We start from the raw sequence: 23054 nt of genomic DNA, 5'->3' as shown, positions 1-23054 counted from the left end.
GCCCCAGTCTGGATCAAACACTGATGGCTGATCCACCAACACAACAGCAACTTCCAGACAGGATACAATTCTGTTAGGTCTTGTTGCTATGACGCTTCATCACAGAAACAGATTTTTCAGGAAGGAATAATTTCATTTTGTACATTACACCAAGTTTTTAGTGAGAGTTGTACACGGCATAAACTGTCTGTATATTCATATTCCAGGATTAAAAGAAAAAATTATCTTCTTACAGTTAAAAAGTGAAAAACAGAAAAAAGAAAACTTAATATCATTCTTCATATGTACTCATTCTCCTTACTTCAGACTAGGAGACAGGAGTTTAGATATATAATTTATAGTTCAAGTCTTCTTTAAATGGAAAATTAAATCAAATCAGAGGTATGAATTCAAAACATACTAAGCACATTAAACCTCTGTTCCTTGTGGGAATCCAGTTAAAGCTGCTTTAGTTCTGAACAACAGCATCCATTAAAGTTTGATGTACTTCAGCTGATCTGCTTTAATGTCTCACCTCTAGTTAAACAAGCTAATAGACAAGCCTACAGTTGCAAGTATAAATTGAGCCTAATACTATACTTCAAGTGAGAACGCGTCTGCAGACTGGAGGAGAAAATTGAGTATTCTGGGGTTCTCAACTTCCTTTAATTAACTCGGGTCTGTTTAAAATAGCAAAAGCTTTGCACATAGTTTTACAATCAGGTTTCTTGTGTACTGTTTCAGAACAAGATTCATTTAAGAATATTACTCTTCCAGAGTTTTTACTCAAGAACTATAGTGGCAATTAGTCTGTTGACATTTACAACAAACCCAGCATTTCACTCTGGAAGCACAAGGCTAGATCATTCTCAATGTTTCTTAACACAATAACCCATTAAATTTGTTCTGCTTTTGCTCATAGGTTTTCACTTTTTACCCACATTTTCTGCAATCCTTTTAGCCACACTTGAGACAAACCTAACGTGCAAAGCAAGCTAAAACAAGATGTGCATTGGCAGTCTCCCAAGTTGTTAAACGCCTACTATAAGACTCCTCTCATACTCTCAGGATCAGACTTAAACTGGATAAAGAAAAGTCAGTTTGTAATGTAAAGCCTGCTATTTCCTCATTCTTCAATTAAATATGAAAAATTTTTCAATGAGTCAATGACTGCAGCAAACCAGTATTTACCCTAATAAGGACCGATACTGTTCAGGAAGGCTCAAAATGGGGATTAATCTAATTCACAAAATTTGGAGAGCAAAGAGATGCAAATATAAACAAGGTATAGTAAATACGCTCTTATGGCAACCTATAAGAACTCAGAACAACATCAGTTTTCTAAGGGAGATTTTGAAACAACAGTAGGTAATAAGATGAAGAAACCAGTAACTAGTAGAAACTACTAACTGGTTAATATGTACCATCACGAGAGGTTAGGTATGTGGCATTCTGTATTTAATCTTCCACTGAATATAATCTTTCTCTAAAGTAATTTTCACTGCAAGCAATTGAGTGCTCAACTGACTTTTTTCCATAGGCAGCAAAAGCCATGTGGCCCTGAAAACAACATACCACAAACACTCATGTTAGACTTTCTTCCCGAGAACTGAGTGCAGATACTCTCCCAGGTATTATGCAGAAAAGAATAATTGGAACTCACTCTCAAGATCTACAACAGAACTCTTCCAGACCTGGAATATCTCATTAAGCATGCAATTAGTGGTAGCAAATAACATTTTTATAATCCTAACCAAAATGCAGAGTTCATTTATGTGCATCTTCCTTCTAGAATAACAACTTCAGATTGCTTGAAGAAAAAGAAATACATCTTTCAGAAGTTCGGAAAATTTCTTACACTGATATGGTATTCACCCACTGCTAAGAACCTCCAAGACTACAGCAAGCCTCCTGCAGGTGTGCAGCTCCTAACTTTGCCAAACTAATTGTTTGGGCTGTGATTTTCCAGCCTGGGCACCAAGGAACGTCTGATTGTTCACATGAAACATCTACCTATTTACAAGAACACCACCGATGACAAAACACGTAATACAGGTGTGTTCCTACTCAAAGTAGTAAGAGCTCTGATACTTGATTCAGATTCAAGAATCATTTTAAGTCTGCTGACTCTCCTGTCCCTGATATAGCTGAGGCAAACACCAAGGAAAAACAAACAAACACACACCAAAACAAACACACCACATAAAGCAGCACATTGACAGCACAAGCCCTTCATGGCATACACAGTTAGCTTCCAACAAGCCACCACATCAGGGACTTGACAACCAGTTTAAATCAAGGCACTTCACAGGCTTTGTACATTTGCTCAATCAGTCCCCAACCATATTCCTCCTCCCCAATTTAGACTATCAGAGGAGGAGCTATGTTTCCAAATTAAGTTGTACTGAGGAGAGACTGGCTATCTTCCTTCAGTTGTCCAAGCTCTCGTGTTCCAATAAACACTGAATAGCAATTCCCTAATTAACTTTTCCATATAAGTCTGTGATATCAGACCCCAATGTCTTGCTTCAGCTTCCTCACTTCCAGCCCACAGATTCCCACTCTATTTTGTCTCTCTTAGTACAGAAGTAGTTTTGTATCACCAATTTTCTTGAATCCCCTTATCTTCACCTCTTCTAGTGCTACTGCACCCTTTCTGTGGTGGAAAGGGATCAAAATGGCACACAGACATTCAACATCTGAATACACCAGGGATTTATGAGGTTGACAGAGTCTGGTTGGCTCTCAGCTCTTAGCTCCAGTAATTCACTTTTATGTCATTCTAGTGAGTTTGAATTTGCCTTTTTGACTGCTCCTGAACTTGCGAGATGTTTCCAGAAGACCAGTGATGAAGACTCAAAGATTCGATCTCTCCCCTCAACCTGCACCCCAGTAACGATCGTTCAAGAAGCCACTGCTGTCTGTAAATAGCTAAGGTTGTTTCTCTCCTATTTCCACTACATTAAAATTCAACGCTGATAGACACAAACAGAATTTTATCACACGTGTTATTCAGTATTATGAGATATTTTGCACCTCTGCACAGGTTAGCAAAGAAACAAAACCAGGTTAAGCAATTTTGTATCATAAAACTGTCATCTGATGCTTCACTTTCCCTTGGGGGAAAGAAAAGTGTTATTTGCGTATATTTGGCATATGCTCTGAAGAAATGGACTAATAAGACCTTTAGAGCTGTTAAATGACACATGTTGGAGATAGCTCTGGCACTAAACAAAGGAGAAAGTTTCCCCTATTTTTCTCCTGCCTAATTCAGAGAGGGCTGACTCCTTCTGGGGCAAGGGACATGAAACTCACTCCAGGAAGGGGAGAGGTAGGAAGACAGTGAAGGAAGAGTCGGTCAGGAGAACCACCCCAGGGAGAGCTAAACCAGCCAGCAGGAAAGGGACACCGGCTGCAACACTGGGAGAGGAATGGTGGGGCCAGAATCAGCAGGGATGAGACACATGAGGCCTTGGAGGACACTAGAGAAGAGACAGGACCAGGGAAGAAGATGCATAGAACCATAGAATTGTTTTGGTGCAAAAGACCGTTAAGATCATTAAGTCCAACCATTAACCTAACACTGTAAAGTCCACCACTAAACCATGTCCCTAAGTGTCACATTCACACATCTTTTAAACACCTCCAGGGATGGCAACTCCACCACCTCCCTGGGCAGCCTGTTCCAGTGCCTGAACCTTCCCTGGAGCAACTTGAGGCCATTTCTTCTCATCCATGGGTGAAAGAAAGAAGAAATTACAATAGTAAGTCAGTGGGGGGGAATGTGACTGGTTGGGGAAACAGAAGGGACGGGGGAAAACAAGTAGGGGGCACTAGCAAACCTGAAGAGTAAAAAAAACTGCATTGGTGAGGCAAGGAGTGGGAAATGGGACAAAGAGTATGAAAAGGAATGAACTAGGTAGGAAAAACAAGACTAAGGTAAGAAGACCAGAGGAAGGGAAAGCAAAGGGCAAATACAGAAAATATCAAGGAGCGAGAGGCACACACAAGAGTGTCCAACACAGCAAACACCCCTCCTAACCTTAGCACAAAGTCCAGGGCCCCACAAACCCTCTGGCAAATGTGCCCTCCTCCTTTCTTCTTTTAAGCATTAGTTCCCATTAAAGTGAGGTTTCTTAAGATGGCAAACTAATGTCTGTGTTTTGAGCACAGGGTCAGAAAGAAAAAGAGAAAATGAGGCATTAGAGAATGGAAGCATTGCAGTGAAATGAAGGGGCATAAGGAAGAAGCTTCTATTTCTAGGACAGAAAACTGAAAAATGTATAGTGCCTGTCAAATTCTTTTTTCCTTTCAGCATGACCTTCAGGAATAAAGTCAGTCAGATTTGTATGAAAAGGAAAGACTGAAAAAGATGAGGCCTCAAAGAGCATGTAAAATGTGGTGAAAAGAACCTAGGACTGATGACATGTGATACAACTAAACTGTAAAAATGGAGAAAACGCTCATGAAAGCAGGTGAAAAATCCACAGAAGTTGATTGTAGGATTTTATTATAAGCACTCCAGAGGACAAAAGAGGCGGAAAAAGTAGTAAATATTGCTGCTCACAGATCCTGTGATAGAACACGGAAACACAAGGAGAATCAAAAAGTGTATCAGCAGAAAAAAGCAAGAAGGAACAAAAGGATATAAGTCATGAATACTTAAACACCAGATATCATAAGGAAGTGCAAGCAACAGAATACAAAGCATACTATACAAAGAAGAAACTACACCACAAAGGTTAGAAGACGAATTAGAGACAACAGGACAATAAAAGAGCATCTCTGCTAGCGAACACAAACATTTAAGTAGTATTGCCCCTGACTGAAGAGGCAAACACGAGCTAATAGATCCAGCTAAGCAACCAGATGCATCATCTGCATTAAATTACAAAGCATGAATGCAGGAGAGTTCACAGAAAGAGAGCCAGAGCCAGAGGAAAGATGACAAGCAAAAGATTAGAAGTTACATGCAAGTAGCCTGGTAATGAGGATTAAAAAACTCCACAAATAATACTTTTTTCCTACTCAGACCACAGATGTTTTACAATGGTTACTGAAATAACTGAATGTAATAAGACATTTTGTCCCAATCAACGTGTCACTACTATACAATAGGACAACTCAGCCAAATAATCTAAGAAGTGTAACATGCACTTTGTTTCCACTCATGACGACATTTTCCACAGTTAGATAAAAATCAAAACAGCACGTCCTTTATTGGAGCTGATAAAAAGAGAGTAGGTCAAGGATTCTTCCTTTATCCTATTATTGCAAAGACAGAAAACATGTTTTTGCAATGCCCTGCCTAAAAAACATAGACTAGACCTTTTATATTTGGCAAGAAGCATGGAAACGTTCAGGCAAGGGGCCAGATGTTTCGTTAAAATGCATAATGGCATGGCTTAGCTTTGCTGAGGACCCACAAACAGCGCCCTGAGAATCTTGTCCCAATGTCCTCTCTTCTTACTTAATACCCAGAACCAGACTTCATTAAAGGTATAAAAATGTATTTACATACCTCCCCTCCAATCTCTTATGAAAGACAAGAGCATATCCTACGCTGTAAAGGCTACAATAACCTCTCAAGAAGACAATTGTATATACATAAGCAATTAAATAGTTTAATTCATACACAAAGGTACTTTAGCACAACCTTTCATAAAAGCAATGCATGCTGTTGATGAGTGCTACAGTGAGAGAGCTTGGGCACTGCTTGTTCCACACTGTCCCCTTCAGCTCTCCTCTGTTTCTTGCCACTGTCCCCACCTACTTAAACCACCACGCACGTGCTATGTCCCCAACTAAGCGGCACATGGCGGGGTTTCATATATATACATGCCTATATGGCTTCCCTTCTGCCCCAGCTTTTTGTACCAGGAGCCTTATCTCAGTAGCTCTGCCTGGATTCTGACACACACAAAATCATCAATCTCAGAACAGATTTACATGACTTAGAAAAAGCCCTCAGTCTCTCATTGCACCATGAGCATCCTTTTATTCCATTGTCTTTGGATTTTTAGGTATTTTAAATGAGCAAAATAAATTACTGTGATACGACACAGATTTGATGGAACAATGGGACTCAACAATCATGAGAGAGACATTACAAATAGCAAATAAAAAGAGTGAATTATATTGAAGAAAATACAATGCTAAATGAAAGTGTTAAAAGACACCCTGATGAGTGCTGTTTTATAAACCACAAATATTTCTTGAAAATCTCATTCAGGAGAAGCTATGCAAGGAAGATTCCTTCCTTCAAATTTTCTTTACTATTCATAGCATATGAATTGGACTGTATGCAACAACAGAGCAATTAGTTTAAATACTGCCAATATTCTCACTGGTGATAATTGGTTGCTTCTAGCAAGAACATCTGTTCCATCTTTCTTAAGAAATGAAGTACAGACCCTGTTACCTAGACAACAGAATCCTTCCGAGCACCACACACTATAAAAGGGCAATATCAACCTAAGCCACACTTCATATTTATTCTCCCCACACTCCCATATCGCTGTTAATGCAACCAAATGCCATGACTTTTTAACATTAAGCCCATATTTATCAGATCTCATAAACTCAGGCCCACTTTCACATGCATTAGGAGTAACAGCTGTGTTACTGTTCTTTGACCAAGGAACAGTCACTTTGGGCGTTTGTATCCGGCCAGTTTCTACCGCCCTGACTGCCAAGTTGTCAAGATGAAAATGCTGCAGCTTTTGCATACTCTGAGAGCAAGCGCCATCAAATCTAGAAATCTCAGCCCAGTCCCCTTTAATGTGATCCAAAAAACAGTCACCTTCACCATCATGCCCCTGGATTACGAGAGGTATTCAAGTGCTTGGGGGACTTAGCCCACACCAGCTCTCACCAGTGCCCTCCAGACAAATTAAGGAGAGTAGCAGCACATAAACCTTCGGAAGATGTCTTTTGCTGCCTTAGCAAACTCATCACAATTTTATAAATATTGATGAAATATTAACAACAATTAAGTGCACCAGATGACAAATTCCTCTGTGTGCCTTAGTTAGATGCATGGATTTTTTTTTTTCCTGTGTGCATGTCATGAAGGACCAAAGAACATGGAAGCTCAAATGATGTGTGAAACCTAAGGATTAAGCACTCAAAGGAAAAGAGAGCTCACTGGGGCAGAACAAGCTGCAAAACAATCATCATCACTCACCTATCACTCTAAATTCATCTCATTTTATCTTCCTTCTGATAACACCCTATATTACTTTTCTTCCTCAGAATCACAGAATCACAGAATTGGCTAGGTTGGAAAAGACCTCAGAGATCATCAAGTCCAACCCTTGGTCCAACTTCAGCCCATTTACTAGATCATGGCACTAAGAGCCATGTCCAATCTCAGTTTAAAAACCTCCAGGGACGGTGAGTCCACCACCTCCCTAGGCAGGCCATTCCAATGCCTGATCACTCTTTCCGTAAAGAGCTTCTTCCTAATATCCAGCCTAAACTTCCCCTGGCAGAGTTTAAGCCCATGTCCCCTTGTCCTATTGCTAACTGCCTGGGAGAAGAGACCAGTTCCCACCTGACTATAACTTCCCTTCAGGTAGTTATAGAGAGCAATGAGGTCACCTCTAAGCCTCCTCCTCTCCAGGCTGAACAACCCCAGCTCCCTCAGTCTCTCACCATAGGTCATGTGCTCAAGTCCCTTCACCAGTCTTGTTGCTCTTCTCTGGACCCGCTCCAGCACCTCAATATCCCTCCTGAACTGAGGGGCCCAGAACTGAACACAATACTCCAGGTGTGGCCTCACCAATGCAGAGTACAGGGGAAGGATCACTTCCCTTGTCCTGCTGACCACACTATTTTTGATACAGGCCAGGATACCATTGGCCTTCTTGGCCACCTGGGCACACTGTTGGCTCATGTTGAGCTTGCTGTCAATCAGTACCCCCAGGTCCCTTTCTGTCTGGCTGCTCTCCAGCCACTCTGTGCCCAGCCTGTAGCGCTGAAGGGGGTTGTTGTGGCCAAAGTGCAGGACCCGGCACTTGGCCTTGTTGAACTTCATCCCATTGGAATCAGCCCATTTTTCCAGTCTATCCAGATCTCTTTGCAGAGCCCTCCTGCCTTCCAGCAGGTCAACACTGCCCCCCAACTTGGTGTCATCAGCAAATTTGCTGATGGTGGTCTCAATCCCCTCATCTAAATCATCAATAAAGATGTTAAACAGGACTGGACCCAACACTGACCCCTGGGGGACACCACTAGTGACTGGCCGCCAGCTAGATGCAGCCCCATTTACCAGCACTCTCTGGGCTCCTTCACCTTTTTCCCTTCTTCTTAGCTGCAAAAAGAGGAGCAGCACTGTGTATCCTCAAATGCACATGCTGTAGCTGTCCCTGCCATAGGAGAACCCCTATAGCTTTTATGCATTTGGGTTTGCATGTGCAATAGCAATTGTACATTGTGTTCTGGGTATACACTTATAGCTTCAAGTTAGTCAGTCTGCACAAGTCAATAGCACCAGAAAATGCCAAGCAAGAAAAGGAGAAAGGCTGTTAAACCAAAATATAAGCAATCAGCTCACGACAGACCACACAAGAGATATGAACACCCTAGGACCTCAGTAATGCAAACACGACTGATACTTGTATGGCAATGCTCTGACAAGTTATATCTCCACATATTTCTGCTAGTACAACACAACAATAATTAGCTGAACATCTGATAAGCAAGTAGATGGCATTTTGAGCATTACCTAGAGTAACCAAGAGTATAAAGTTTAACTATAGAAGATAAGCATGGGCTTTTATTTGCTTTGCAGATCCTGCAATTTTAGAGGGGACTTCAAGGCCACTTAATTTGATAAGACAAAAATGGAATGGTTTGAAGGGAGGCTTCTATAGCAGCACCTTCTACAGCAGTGTTTCATAGGAAAAATATAACATTTTAAATAATCCCAGCGGGACAGGAATGCAGATCCCTTTTCCAGGTGCACTTCTGTTGAAAAAAAAAAAAAAACCCACGAGCTCTTCAGTCACTGAAGAAAGAAAACAAGAGCTTGAAAATGGTCTGGATTTGAGATGTCCAGAAGAACAAAAAATTAAATGATCCATCTGGTCTCAGACTGAAAATCTAAACAATGGAGATAGCTGAAAACCATTAAAACTTAAAATCACAGTAGAATTCTGTATTTGCTCTGAGCAAGTTTGGTGAATTTCAGATGTGGGACAGCACAAAAGACAATTTGGTAGCAGTAAAATATATTTTTAGGCCAGAAGTATAATAAACACTTAGAGACAGAATGCAAAGCTGCAAGAATCACTCATTCTCAGAAAAATAAAACAGACTAGATAAAACCTAGCCAAGAACAAATCGCTAATACATAAAAATAACATGTCAAAAAAGAAGAAACAATTATTAGTCTGAAGTGCGAAGATACCAAGGCAGATGAGGATACTGAACAAAACTTAAGAGTTCGGTCAGAGAAAGATCATTAATCACAGTAATAAGAAGCTTCTTTAGAGTAGAAGCTTAGAGAAGTCAAACAAAAATGGATCCAAGACAGAGTTAGTGGACAGGAAATCACTATATTGCTTGTAAATATTAAAAACATCTGGAGATAAAGGGAGCAGAAAGCAGGGAAAATAGTACAATAGGCGACTGAGGTAAAAAAGAAACTAGAGTAATCTAATAAGCAAGTGAAAATACGGAAAGAACGAGAGCTGAGAAACTCTGCAGGAGCAATGGGATGGGATAAGTTCATTAGCACAGAAAGAAAAGGCAGAGGCTTCCTCAAATGTCTTCAAGAACTGGAAGCAGATCTCATATTTCATAACTGCCTATAGTCAAAACTATTCTACTGATAGCTTCTTCCAGTATACTGTTCACATATTCAAAAAACTGATAACTTTTTCCAATAGCATAGCCTGTCAGGACTAGCCTAACTTCAGTATCCTTGGGTGGCTGCACATGAAAAAGCTCAAGGTCAAGTATACTAAGCATATACATACACCCACAAAGAGGTGTATGTGCTTCATACAGGCAACAGGCAGGTTTAAGGAAGCATCCTGACACTGTTAATGAGATGGGAGGGATGAGCACGATGCTCTTTCTACAAGGCAGGAGCATTTTGCCAGTCAGATGGTCAAATGGAACAGAGAACAAAACCACAATGCTCACAACTTTCTTATCAAAATGCAAACTAAGCAAAGTCTACATAGTAAAAACCTCCCACTGTAAGCCTATGGACAAGATGCATCACAGAATTAAAGACATCCAGGCTATCTATTTAGTGACGATTCTACTGTTAACTATGGTATGGAAACAAGAAGCCTTCTTGTGTCTCGAAATCCCCACAAAATAACGTATCAAGTCACTGTAAAGACAGGAAAAGTCTCAATAAGATACAGGGGAAGTTGTATTTAAAAACAAGTAATTTTTCAGCTTACCATAAAAAAAGGCACAGAGGTTCACAAGAAAGCAAATATCACACTGAAGCTTTTAACAGAATGAAATTCAAAATGAAGAAAGTTTTAGTGAAAGGTGATGTGACATCTTGCCTTCAACAACAAAGGTGAGTACAATTTACATACAAAAACCTGCAGAGTAAAATACGACGGTAGAATAAAAACACTATCCACTCAGCCACACATGGGGCTGAAACCAATGTCAAACAATGTCTTGAAAAAGAGCAACTTTTTTACTAACATTTGATCAAGCCCTGAGGATTTTTCCATTGATGCTCCATTTTCAATGCAGCCATCTCTGTTCTGTATTAATATATTCAGTTTGGGCACTACTAATAACATTTTATTTCTATCTCACAGATTCACTGGGCGCAGAGAAGCCTCAGACAGCTTGCGGATCAGGATCAGCAGAGAGACCAGTAAGGATGAAATTGTGTTGGGTGTACATTACAGAACCATCTGATAAGGATGGGGCATCAGATGAAGTCTCCTCTACAACTCAGAGAAGTTCCTGAACCCCAAACCCTGCTTCAGGAGAACAGACCTCAGCTTCTTGAAGGAACTGGTGCATGGCCATGGGGAACAGCTCTGAAGAGCAAAGGAGCTGAGTAAAGCTTGCAGATCTATTAAAAAACAGAAGTATCAGGAGACTGGCTTGGCTACATAGATTGCCAGAGCTCCAGTGCAAGGAGGGCAGTATACGGAGGGGTGCAAAGAGCGTCAGGTTACACAGGAGGAGTTTATAAACATTGCCAAGGCATGCAGGGATGGTGTCAGGAAAGCTGAAGCTCACTTTGAATTGACACGTGCAAGGAATGTTGAGGGCAACAAGAAGAGCTTCTGCTACTACATTGGTTGTGAAAGGCTGAACAAGAAAACGTGAGCCTGCTGCTGAATGAAGTGGGCTATCTAGTAACAGTATCTGAAAACAGAAGTCCCAACTTAAAAAGAATCCATCATCTGAAAACCCATGCTATTGCCTCTCAGTTCGAGGCATCAAAAACAGTCACATGTAATACTGAATTAGAGAAAGGCACATTCTAGAGTCACATAAAGTCAATATACCCTTCAAACAATTTTATATCTCCACACAGAATAAACTGAAAACACCTATAAACTATTTTCTTGACTACAGGAAAGTACAAACAGAGGAACATAAGGAAAACATGTAATGAGAAAGAGAACAAGACACAGAAGAGAAAAAGATAGATTTATGACACTATAACCCCAAATTTACAAAATATTCCAGCTGAGGCTCTGAAACATCAGTAAATGTTCCTATGTGCACACATGCATGCAGTCTTGCAGGCAGTATTTAAGTTTGACAAATAAGTATTTAAAAATTTCTTTCCTGCATTATCTGCAACTCTGTTCTACATTATCTGAGTGATAAAGCAGCTATTTGCTTTCAGTGCATTGCTGCCTACAGCTTAACCTGAAGAGGCTTGGCTTTGCTTTTTTGTTCAGTTCTGTTGAAGGCACCATCAGTTGGTTTTGCATTTGTCTGCTCTCAGAATATTCAAGATGAGAAGTGAACAACAAAGCCTGAACAGCACTGAACACCCATTTTGCCCAGTCAGCTGCACTGAGAATTTGGATTATATCCCAACTGATGTCAAGTACCAGATTCGTACAAAAGCTTCTTCAGTTCACACTGTATTAGAATGGGGCAACAGCTTCCTTTTTCTTCTTCTTTTTAAAATACTTGCCATATATTTGTTGATATTGTTCTCCTGCTTTGAGCAGAGACACAACTTTAATAACAGGAAAGTAACCTCTGTATAAAAAAAAGCTTCAAATTTTGTGTTTAGAAAGGAATTGTGCTAAAAGCAGCATTCCCCTTTTTCTTTCTTCCCTGCATGCTCTTTTTTGCCATTGAACTGCTGAAGGAGGTGGCTGTAGTTGGGCAATGGAGCTGACGCTGCTTCAGATGCTCTACTTCTGTTACCATTATTATACTTGACAAAAAATTATATTTCAGGCTGCAAAACTTATTTTCATAAACACTACAGTGTCTTTATGGGCCAGTAAGAAAAAAGGCAACTTCATTGATTAAAATGAAAATCTCTTTTTATACTACAGATTTACTACCTGTGTATTTTTTTATTTAATGAAGTTACGTGTTCTGTTAGATACAACAAAATAATAATTAAAAAAATACTCACAGAATTCTTTTGAAGAATAACCAAAGCAGGAATTTAGGTATTCCCTTACACAAAATGCATTTAAATTACACAGATTATACAAGATTAGGCCATGTAATGCAGAAAGCTGTTATTCTTCCTATGGCATGCAAAACATGAGTTGTAATGTGGCTAAACCAAAAACCTCCTTCCAGCTGATTCATACTTCTAAAATCACGATGCAGAGACACTTCTAGCCAACACATGCCTTAACTCTCTAATAAAGATCCCTTACAATTTTTGGTTTTGATCTTATACTTATTGCACTACCTCCAGCTATTGAAAGAAGGAGTAGAGTTTCAAAGTTTCCACAAACAAATCTGACAATCTTTTCTAATTAGTTAGGAGAGAATTTATGGGGAGTTTTTGCATTGCCAAATATTCTACATATTTATATTGTCTTGGCAAGGAAAAAGAAGTTTTGACATTCAAAAGGAATCTCCTACAGCAAATGTACTCAGAAACACAACTTTTTTAAAGTCTCATTTTACCTAACCTTGCTTTAAACAAAGCCAGGGACCAAGGTTGAAAACCTATTTTCCTACATAACAGTAAATACGGCAAGCTGTTGTGATAGCCAAGGTCAAATAAAAGGTCAATATAGCCAAAGTAGAGCACTTGTACCTATTATGAAATTCGATGTAACTGTATTTGGAGAGAGCTAATGGCATTAGAAATCTTCAAAGTGTTTTATTAACAGTGAAAAGTTATCATTATTCCTGTATAGCTGATCCTTTCTGCATTCTTAAGTGATGCAGAGACAGGTCAAATGGTTTATAAGGCCAGTCTGATCCACAGTCTGAAATTAAGTAGCTTCACATTTAGTTCATTTGACTAAGCGGTTTCCAACCAGGGAGTTGAGGGCAGCTTGTGAGTGACATGCAACACCTGACAGAGGTAAACGCAAATAAGCTTTACGAGCTCTACCAGCGCAGCACGACTTGTCCCCTTGAGTGCCCCTGCTGCCAGCAGCAAGGGCAAAGGCACAAAGTGCTTCCAGATGGAGACAGCAAGTCTAGCAGGACCTCCCTGGCTCAGCTTCACCATCACAACACCACACACCCCCAAAGCCAAGAGGAAGGAGAGACAGTCCCAGAAGAGCTGCCTGTGTGCAAAAGGAGACCATGGACAGCAGGGAGGTGGAAAAGCAGCACGTAAATACAGCAAGAGGGAGCCTTGCTCAAGAGACCTGACAAAGAGGTTACAAAAACCTGTTGTTTAACCTGTAAGGCTTCTAAAACCCTGGCCACCCTCAGAAACTGAGGATGCCAAAATATTTGTACCCTCTAGCACTTTGTAATATATATTGCATCAATAAACAAAAAGCCTAGAGAATAATTTGTGCATACTACACTGTTCGAAGGAGCTTTCAGTAACTCATGTAACATTACAGTCTGAATTATTTTAGCCTATACCCACCAATGCAAGTATGAACACAAACGCCAATTAATGCTCCCACTAGTGTCCCACAGCACACTGGCAACGTTTCAAGGTCTCCCAGAAGGAACAGCTTCTGGCAGCTGCACTAACGACTGGCACGCACCGGCACGGGATGTGGCTGCTAAAATGGTTATGTGTCCCAGACCCACCATTCACGCAGGGCAAACCCGCAGTAATTCAGGGCATTCTTAAGCAAGGCAAGGAGAGAAATGCTGCTGGTTTGTGGCTCTACCTCTCCCATTTAAATCATCTGTAATAGCTTAGCATAATTTTTTCCCTCAGAGAAAAAAAGGCTACTGAGCTATAAAAAACCCCACTGATACAGAAAAATCCAAAGAAGTTTTGAATTAAGATCACTATTTACAGAGAAGATGGTTAGAGTTGGTAATTTTTCCTCGGAAGAGGGGAGGTTCTAAGTGTTGGGAGTGGAGAGAAAAGCTGGAAAGAACCAGGAGTTGACAGAAGAGCCTCCTAGGACCTAACTCAAGTCACTGGTTCACATTAAGCTTTTAGTATTTAGTAGTCATTTCTGCCCACAGGCTGAGCTTTAGAGGGGAAAAAAAGATCTTCAGAAACTACATTCTTAAACCATCCTCTTTTGGGTTAAGAAGAAGTGCAGAGCAAGACTTTATTCACTGCAGTGCAAGTGACTGTTACAAATACTTCGTTGGTTTGCAGGACGTTTGCAGGACCTACTATATTTAATATACTTACATGCAACTGTCTCAGTAAGAGAACAGCCAGAACACACTAAAGACACTGACTGTTTGTCAGAGGAAAACCATATGGCATTGTTTTGGTGCTTTATCTTTAAGAAATATGTGCAACTCATACCAGGGAACTGTTGTACTAGATTAAACATGTATTTTGGTGACAAGCAGACCCCAAAAATAAATTTGGGAATAAAGCTCAGACCCTTCAAAAATTTTCCAAGAACACTGCCTGAGATACCTTATTTCAGTGATCAGTCAGGAACCTCAGAAGAGCAACTCAGGATACAAGAGGGACTTGCAGTTTTTATTCCAAGTTACCAAACCAATGTTTCTGCATTGTATTTCACTGCCGAGTAGTGTATAATCATGTTATTTTATTAGCACAAAATGCTTATCTGCTTATTAGAAATTCACCTGAAAGGCATGGCTCTATTTCTACTAAATGGACAGAAATACTAGATTATTTTATAGAATCATAGAATCTTTCAGGTTGGAAGGGACCTCTTGTGATCTAAGCCCAACCTCGCTGCTCCAGCAAGGTCAGGTAGAGCAGGCGGCCCATGACCGTGTTTAGTTGGCTTCTAAGGATTTCCACAGATGGAGATTTCACAACCTCTCTGGGTAACCTGTTTGATCACCCTCACAGTGAAGAAGTGTCCTTTCATATTCAGATGGAATTTCATGTATTGCAAATGTGTGTCCATTACCTCCTGTCCTGTCAACAGGCACCAAGAGGAGTCTGGTTCCCACTGCTTAATTCCCTGTCATTGGGTATTTGATAAGATCCTTAAGCCTTCTCTTCTCCAGGCTAAACAGTCCCAGCTCTCTCAGCCTTTCCTTATTTGTCAGATCTTCTGGCCCCTTTATTATATTTATGGCCCTGCACAGGTCTCACTCCAGTTGCCCCACGTCCTTCTTGCACTGGGGAGGCCAGGACTGGACACAGATCTCCAGATGTGGCCTCAGCAGTACTGAATTAGAGGGGAAGGCTCACATCCCTTGGTTTGCTGGCCACACTCTGCCTAATGCAGCCCAGGATGCTGTCGACTGTCTTTGCCAGTGGTCAGCTTGATGTCCACCAGGGCCTCCAGTATCTTCTCCGCAGAGCTGTTTCCCAGCCAGTCAGCCCAAAGCTTGTACTGGTGCCCGGAGTTATTCTACCCCAGGCGCAGGACTTTACATTTCCCTTTGTTGAACTACATCAGATTCCTCTCAGCCTAGCTCTGCAGCCTGTTGAGGTCCCCTCTGAACAGCAGCACAAGCTTCTGGTGTACCAGCCACTTCTCACAGTTTTGTGCCAACTGCAAACTCACTGAGGATGGACTCTGTCCCAGCATCCAGTTCAAAATCACATGCTCTTTTGCTGCACAGGCTTCTAATGGATCCTTAAACTACCTTACAATGAACATGCTTGGATGTTCCCCTTCTGAATGGAAAGGAACAGAGTTTTCTTAAGGCCTTAATGTCTAAAAATGTATTTTATTTCTCTTCCATCTTCTACAATGCAAACCGAATTAACACATTCCTAGAGCCATTTTGGTTACAAATAGCTCTAGGAATTCAGGAATTTTTTTTTTTTTTTACCACATTACAGAAAGAATTAGAAATCCCACCATGATGTTCAAGCAATAAGGAAAACTTTCCATTCATCATTGGATCCAAAATAAGCCAACACAAGTCTTGAGCTGAAAGAAGTATCACATTTGTTAACTAAATAATCATGTAAAAATGAAAACTCTTTCATAACTCTCATTCATATTTTTCAGCTCTACTCTTCAAAAATGCTATTGCTTAAGTCCAGCAATAATCTGCCTCATAACAAGAACACAGAAGTAGTTGGCATTTCAGTTACCTTCAGAATAGACTCAAGTTACAGGAAATAAATTAGTTTGATTTTTTTTTCCTCTCCACAATTCTTTAGCATAATAGAATCTCCTCTAGTATTGTCATATTCAGTGCAACAGAATTGGCTGAAATATGGATTTCTTCAGCAGGTATCACCCTACAGTTGAAAGAAAGTAGTCATCACTTGCCCCAGGAATCACTGCCCATATGAAGTTATCATTGACATAAGCCTTTTTCCATTAAGAGCTCATATTAATAATGGTAAAAGAAGTCTTATTTTTTTCAAAGTCCTAAGCAAAGACAGATCAGCTTGATCTGTAACATCAAAAGAGAGGAGCCATCAGCCCTTTCTCCGAGGGACAGTTGGCCAGCAGATCCTACTAAGAGTGTCTAAGCAATACTACACATCAAATGGTCTCAGACTGTAAAACCAAATGCCTTTTAGTTCAGTAAAGTATTTCTTGAGCACATCATCAAGTGTCCTCAGGCTAATAAAATATTCTGCACACACACAGAACCATGTGCACTGCTGCTTCTTTCATTTTCTCAGCTCCCATAGAAGGAGTGGGGTTTGAGGATTTTTTAGCATTGGGGAGGCTAGAGCTGGTGGTTGTAAGGGGCTTTTTGAACGTCAAAAGAACTACTAATGACATTTTAACATAGCCTCTTTTTCCAGGCTGATAATCTTTATTTAATCAGTAAACATTACCTTCTTTGTTATCTATCATCTAATCCTTTAAGTACAAGATTAACTATTAATGCACTAACTATAAGTCTGCTTCTCTTGATGGAAAATACATTTGATTCTGCCTGTTTCTGTATAACAAAAAGCTGATATTTCTTTTTCAACTATTTCACCTTTACATTTTCACATTTCTAATATTTTACTAACCTGAAATTTCAGAGGCAAACAGTGATTCACAACATTATCTCAGGTTTTAGAATTCTACAGTCAAGTCTGAAGAGTAAAATATATATTCAAGGATGAATTACAGGAAGAACCATTGAGAGGATTCAAGCAACTTGCACAGTAGTTGTGAAATTTCCCAGGTTGTTCTGAACTTTGCACAAAGTTTCATAATTAAAAAAGAGTTTTAAATTAAAATCAAGACTGAAATGGTCATGTATCATCAGAGGAACAAAAAAATTACATTCTCTACTTCCTCACGATGTTGTGATCCAAGTACGACAGAACCAGCTCCACACCACAATGCTATCATGACAACAGGAAAGTTCCTTTGGACTGTGCCACACATCATCTACATGGTCATACAATTTAAAATAAGCTAAGGACAAGAATCAAAGAAACAAAAAAATCCCCCCAATGCTGTCAAAACCAACTTTATAGTAACAAGAATATACTCTAATAGTGATGTTAAAAGAGGATTTCTTATTTCCTCCAAAGGCAGAAATTATAGCAAAAGGGTCACTGGGTAGGTTCTGTGCAAAGTAACTGGCAGCAATGCAGCCACCTCTCGAACCCACGACTGACCTTGAGCTTATAATGATAAGCACTTTAAAAGGATAGTAGTTTTAGCTGCTAAGTCTCTTCATACAGAATTACTGTGGGCACTACACTATACAGTTATTTGTTCAGTTCACAAACATCTTGAGTTCCTAATGTCTCACATTGCATTGCACACCTGAATCCTGTATTTCAATGCAACACTACCAGATTACAAAAAGCTTTAGGCACAATCCTAACATACATTTCAACAGCCTTCAACATAGTGACAGCATTAAAACAAGGCAGATATTTGATCAAGCTAGTGCACTTCTGCTGCAATGCAAGTAATTCTTGCATTACAAAATTTTACTCTCTATCCAACACTTCGACAGTAACGTGCGAGGGCGAAAACTCATGGACTCCGCACAATTCAATATGAATTCAAGCGAAGCCATTTGTTACAGAAACAAGCCTCCTTACATATGCAGTTATTTCCTGATCATGCGTCCATACTGCAAGCATGCATTAGCTGACTGGATATTGTCCATGTTCACGAGCTGTCCACGCGCCCAAGTCTCACTGCTGTTTTTCAGGATGCTGTTTTTCAGCCTTCGGCCTGGCCTTGAAATTCCTTTGACTAGTTCATCTAGTCCATCTAATAGAAACCCATCCACACAACAACCTCAATAAAATCCCTCAAATCTCCCACAATAATGCATATTTTCAGCAATAAAATAAACATTTAAAAATCAAATGCTACCTTCATATACAAAAACCTAATTTTTACCAACTTTGAAGGAATGATAGGCATTACTGTGCTCAAGTGTGCAATTTCTGAATGCATTTTTCTCCTAAGACACACATAATAAAAACACAATTAATGCTGGTTTTAATTTTGCTAAAAAATTTCTCTGTACTTAGCAAAACAAATAAGGAATGAGGAAAACAAATTGTTCTCGGGTACTAAAGAAGACTAAGCTACCATTAATCTGAAATAAAATACATTATTAGCAAGCAGACTTGTAATGGCAGCTGTAATCTTTCAGAACTTTTTTCCTTCAAGTCATTTTAAAAACATCCAATTTTTAAAATAAATCTTCATTAGAGGGTTCACATGTATTTCCCTCTCAACACATGATAGCAGTTAAAACAAAATTACACCAGAAAAAGGCATTACCATTGTCTAGCAAGAACACCTCTTTCCACTAAGAAAAAAAAAAATAACGTATTATTTAGAAAGCATTTTAAGGAAAGCTCATGTTTGAGTAACTTTCATGCTTGCATACTTTAAAGAAAACATATCGACAATCTTTATGTTACTTAATTCAGAGAAAATAAAATATCCGTTGAATAATAATGTCAGTAAAAATACTTTCATTTATGTAGACTTACTGCAATCTCTCTACAGGCCGACATGGATATCCCTGTACCTTCAATTTGCTTCAGTGCATACTCCTTTTCATCTTTTCTGTACACAAAGAAAAAAAATAGAGAGGAATGTTTTTAGCTCTGACTTAAATGACACCAATCAATACAAGTATACTATAATAATTTATTTTAATTTAGTCTGGATCAAGAAGCTGAAAAGTCAATCTGGTTTTATGGATAAATTACACTTCGATATTAAAAGTAGATTTCCTTTTAACACAGAATTCAAAAATTCTAAGCAAAAACTTCTACATAAGGAAACTTCGTTAACCGATACCCATTTCTCTCTGAAACCACACAGATAACTGCAAATATGTCTACACACAATTTTGGAGGACACTTTTCCTGAAATCCCAGGATACTGTCTACTATCATGAAAAAGCCACACAGTCACATCTCATGCCTGGAAATCTCTCCTAGAAATCACAAGGTTCTTACTTGATTTTACGAGCCACTGTCAATCCACTTTTACTTGTGAAATATTGCTACTTTAAACTAATTATACTCATTATATAAGCACTGGCTGCTGACAAAGCCCGACACAGCACATGAAACCGTGTGCTCTGAAGCACAAAGCCAGAGAACGTGAACGTGTTCAGCCCAAACACGGTACTGTCCTCTTAAATAGTCACAGTTTGAAGAGACTTAGAGGGAAGACCAACAGAACAAGAAAATGATGGAGTACCTCGAAGCCCTTGCGATACAACATAACCAGCTTACTGCTGACAGTAAGGTTTCGCAGGATTTGGCTGTCACGGATAGAAGCTGATAAGCACCGATATACACCTCCTACGGCATTTCTGGTAGACTTCAGTTTCCCCTTCGTCTGTTCCCAAGCCATTTTATTTTGCTGTGTTGAAGAATTAACTTGAATTAGTTTCAGCCTCTCTGTTTTTTTAACTAGAGGTCTGTGTCCTGCCCAACTCCAGCCTCCTTGCCGTTCCCATCTCTAAATTTCATAGCATGAGAAGTGGCTGAGGAGAAGAATGTGATCAACCAGAAGCTCTAACTGCCTACATGTATTAGTAACTACAGTGTTTTTCCTCAGCAATTCTCAGTGGCAGTTAAATCCATAATGCATATCTATAGTTAATACTGTGCTTGGCTTCCATTTTGCACTATGGTTTTTAAGCAAAACTGTGACAAGAAAAATTCCAGATGTATTCTGACTGCACATGAAAACTCAACATGCTGCAAGTTCTGCAAAAAGTGAATCCACCTCTGAAGCAGAGGTCCCTCAGCAGCTGTTCCAACTGGGAAACCCGAGTTCTGGTGCTGCATCTTAACTCGGAAATAGTTGTTCCTCTCTCAATCTGCTTTATTTCAAGCAGGTTGTTTCAGTGTGTTTGAGATTTGGTGAAATATTGATCTCTAAGGAAGCAAGCCCAAGCCTGTTTGGCTACAGCCTTGAAGGGCCTCTTTCTCCAGATAGGTTTGGAATAACAGAAGATCCTCCTGCAGCTGAAACTAAAGGAATGGGTTACTTTGAGGGGACCTAAATGATTTTGGAACTGCCAAAGAAAGAAATACATTATTATTCTGTGCAGCTTTTCTGTGGAGAAATGGTAAGGATGGCAACTTACAACATGCCTTGCAACTACCCCCAAAATATTCACCCATTCAGATATTTAGATGCAAATCTTAACAACCAACATACAAGACAAATTAATGTAACATGTTGGACTCTCTTAAACCAAACTCTTATTCCTCTATGCTAACTAAAATGACATTGCCTCATACCACAGTATTTTAAACACAACTTCTGATTATGTAATAAAGCGGGGGGGCAGCAGGGAGGGAAAGAAACACTCAAAACTTTTCAAGGGCAAAAGAAAGCCTAAGAAGTTACCATTACTAAAATCAGGTCAAATACTGCAGTAACAGCTTGTAAAACCTGTTCACGAAGTACATTTTCAAGAGTAACATCAGAAGTGGATGTGTCTTCTTCCTAAACAGAAGGATTCACCAGGATCTACTGATGCGATAATTCAGGTTCCTTCTTTGCTCCCCACTAAGCAGCCCTTCATTTTCACAAATTAGTAATTTACAAGAACTTGGCTCAAGAGGCAGACACAGAACCATGAAATATGTAACTTTACAGGTAATAAGCTCATACTTTATCTCACAAATTGCTTTTGACTTCATTAATTAGTTCAAACTTTAAAGAGTAAATAATAAATGCCCATCCCCTCTCATACACGGTTCTGCTACCTATGCAGAAGATTTATGTAAATGCGATGTATTAACTCCATAACCCAAATTGCTTACTGAGTCTGTGAAGACAAAGTTATATTGTCCACAGAACCAAAACCAACTCTGGGCATTTAAAACTGGTCACGGCTTTTAAACTACGGTCACATTTGAACTACACATTACAGAAAAATCCCACGTACACATGTCAGCTTGAATCTCAAAGCAACATAGTCACTACAGCACTGTAGCAGACACCCTTCTTTTGGTGCACGTCCTTCCCCGGGCACACACCCCACTGACAGAGCTGCCCTTGAACTGGCTGCACAAACACTGGCGCTGCATTCAGCCACTCAGACCTTCCCAGGCTGAAGGTCCACACAGAGACTGGGCTGGCGCTGGGCACACAGCATCGCTTCACAGCACCAAACAGCCAGCCACCCTACGCAGGATTTGAAGATACAAACGAGAAATTATGAAAGATTAAAAAAATAAATAAGCAACCCAGCAACTTAAGATATTATAGTATATGGGAAAAGAAGGAAATCTTACGGAGCTGCAAACAACTTACTTCTAGGACGCTGGGTTTTATGAACATTCAGCAAACACAGGGAAAATGAAATACCCAAAATAAATAGGTATTGAGGATACAGAACTCCAAAGACACCATATTCTAGATCCCACAAAATGTTTTTTACCAACAGTTTCAGAATCATAAACATAGCATCCTTTAAATAAGTATCACTGACTTGCTTCGGCAGAAATGCAAGTCTATACGAATACTTTTCCAAAGTTAACTGTTCTTATTAAGCAAACATAATAGCACTTTCCAAAAGATCTTCAGCAACTGGTATTCTAACTAGACATATTTCCCATTTAACAGTAAACCCAAGGTAATTTGAGAGAGAAAGAAATATTTAAAACTTCAATACCAAGTCAGCCAATGCAATCTGATGAAATACACTATTATGTTTGCTCAATAAAACGGTATTAAATGGCCAAAGGAAAAAAAAAAAAAGGGTACTTTATTAGCTTTTTCCCAGTTTGTAAGAATTCAATAAATAATGTCAAATGGTGCATGTGATAGGTAAGTATACTGTTCAACCCCCTAAAGACCAATGATCTTACAAAACACTTGAGGCAAGGGGAAGTATTTCTACTTCATGCTGAATATACAGAAAAACTCTAGTGAACTCTGAACTCATTTCAAGAACTTGTACAGAATTATACAGCAGAAAAGTTTTCATAAATCCTTTCCTGACAGATACCATATCAGTACATTTTTCACTAGAGAGTGTAGCAAGCGCGATTCAATTTAAAAACTAAACCCGAACAACAATGAACTTCACAGCTCTGTACCTCAACAAACAAGGCACTCATGCTAGGGATG

At 39.6% G+C, this 23054-nt stretch overlaps 1 protein-coding gene across 2 annotated transcripts in view; it reads right to left on the bottom strand.

The window, feature by feature from the left end:
- The window catches only part of CDK19 (cyclin dependent kinase 19), a 137745-nt gene that overhangs the window by 94804 nt on the left and 19887 nt on the right, over nt 1-23054 (bottom strand). For both annotated transcript variants that reach the window (XM_065834115.2, XM_071806642.1), the window contains exon 2: nt 19439-19514. In XM_065834115.2, coding sequence (XP_065690187.1) covers nt 19439-19514 — 76 coding nt within the window. The remainder of the gene's footprint in view (nt 1-19438; nt 19515-23054) is intronic.

Source organism: Patagioenas fasciata, chromosome 3 (genome assembly GCF_037038585.1).
Source record: "Patagioenas fasciata isolate bPatFas1 chromosome 3, bPatFas1.hap1, whole genome shotgun sequence".
Classification (NCBI taxonomy): Eukaryota; Metazoa; Chordata; class Aves; order Columbiformes; family Columbidae; genus Patagioenas; species Patagioenas fasciata.
Note: the sequence above shows the minus strand (reverse complement) of the source record. Positions and strands in the feature narration are given on the sequence as shown.